Below are 220 nucleotides of genomic sequence, written 5' to 3' on the forward strand. Positions count from 1 at the left end.
GCGGCGGTGGCGGCTGCTTCCCGCAGGCAGTCGTGCTACCTGTGCGACCTGCCCCGCATGCCCTGGGCCATGATCTGGGACTTCACCGAGCCCGTCTGCCGGGGCTGCGTCAACTACGAGGGCGCCGACCGCGTGGAGTTCGTCATCGACACGGCGCGGCAGCTGAAGCGGGCGCCCGGCTGGTTCCCCCAGGGGCGGGGCCCGCCGCCCCCCCACCCCC

The 220-nt window shown here is 75.0% G+C and overlaps 1 protein-coding gene across 1 annotated transcript in view; it reads left to right on the forward strand.

Moving 5' to 3' along the window:
• Positions 1-220, forward strand: part of LOC104828942 (interferon regulatory factor 2-binding protein 2) — a gene marked incomplete at its 5' end in the record, with an annotated part of 1,653 nt that continues 1,433 nt past the window's right edge. Inside the window, one exon of the mRNA XM_010562950.1 lies at positions 1-199. Coding sequence (XP_010561252.1) covers positions 1-199 — 199 coding nt within the window. The remainder of the gene's footprint in view (positions 200-220) is intronic.

This window comes from Haliaeetus leucocephalus, unplaced genomic scaffold (assembly GCF_000737465.1).
Source record: "Haliaeetus leucocephalus isolate CR32 unplaced genomic scaffold, Haliaeetus_leucocephalus-4.0 Scaffold162, whole genome shotgun sequence".
NCBI lineage: Eukaryota > Metazoa > Chordata > Aves > Accipitriformes > Accipitridae > Haliaeetus > Haliaeetus leucocephalus.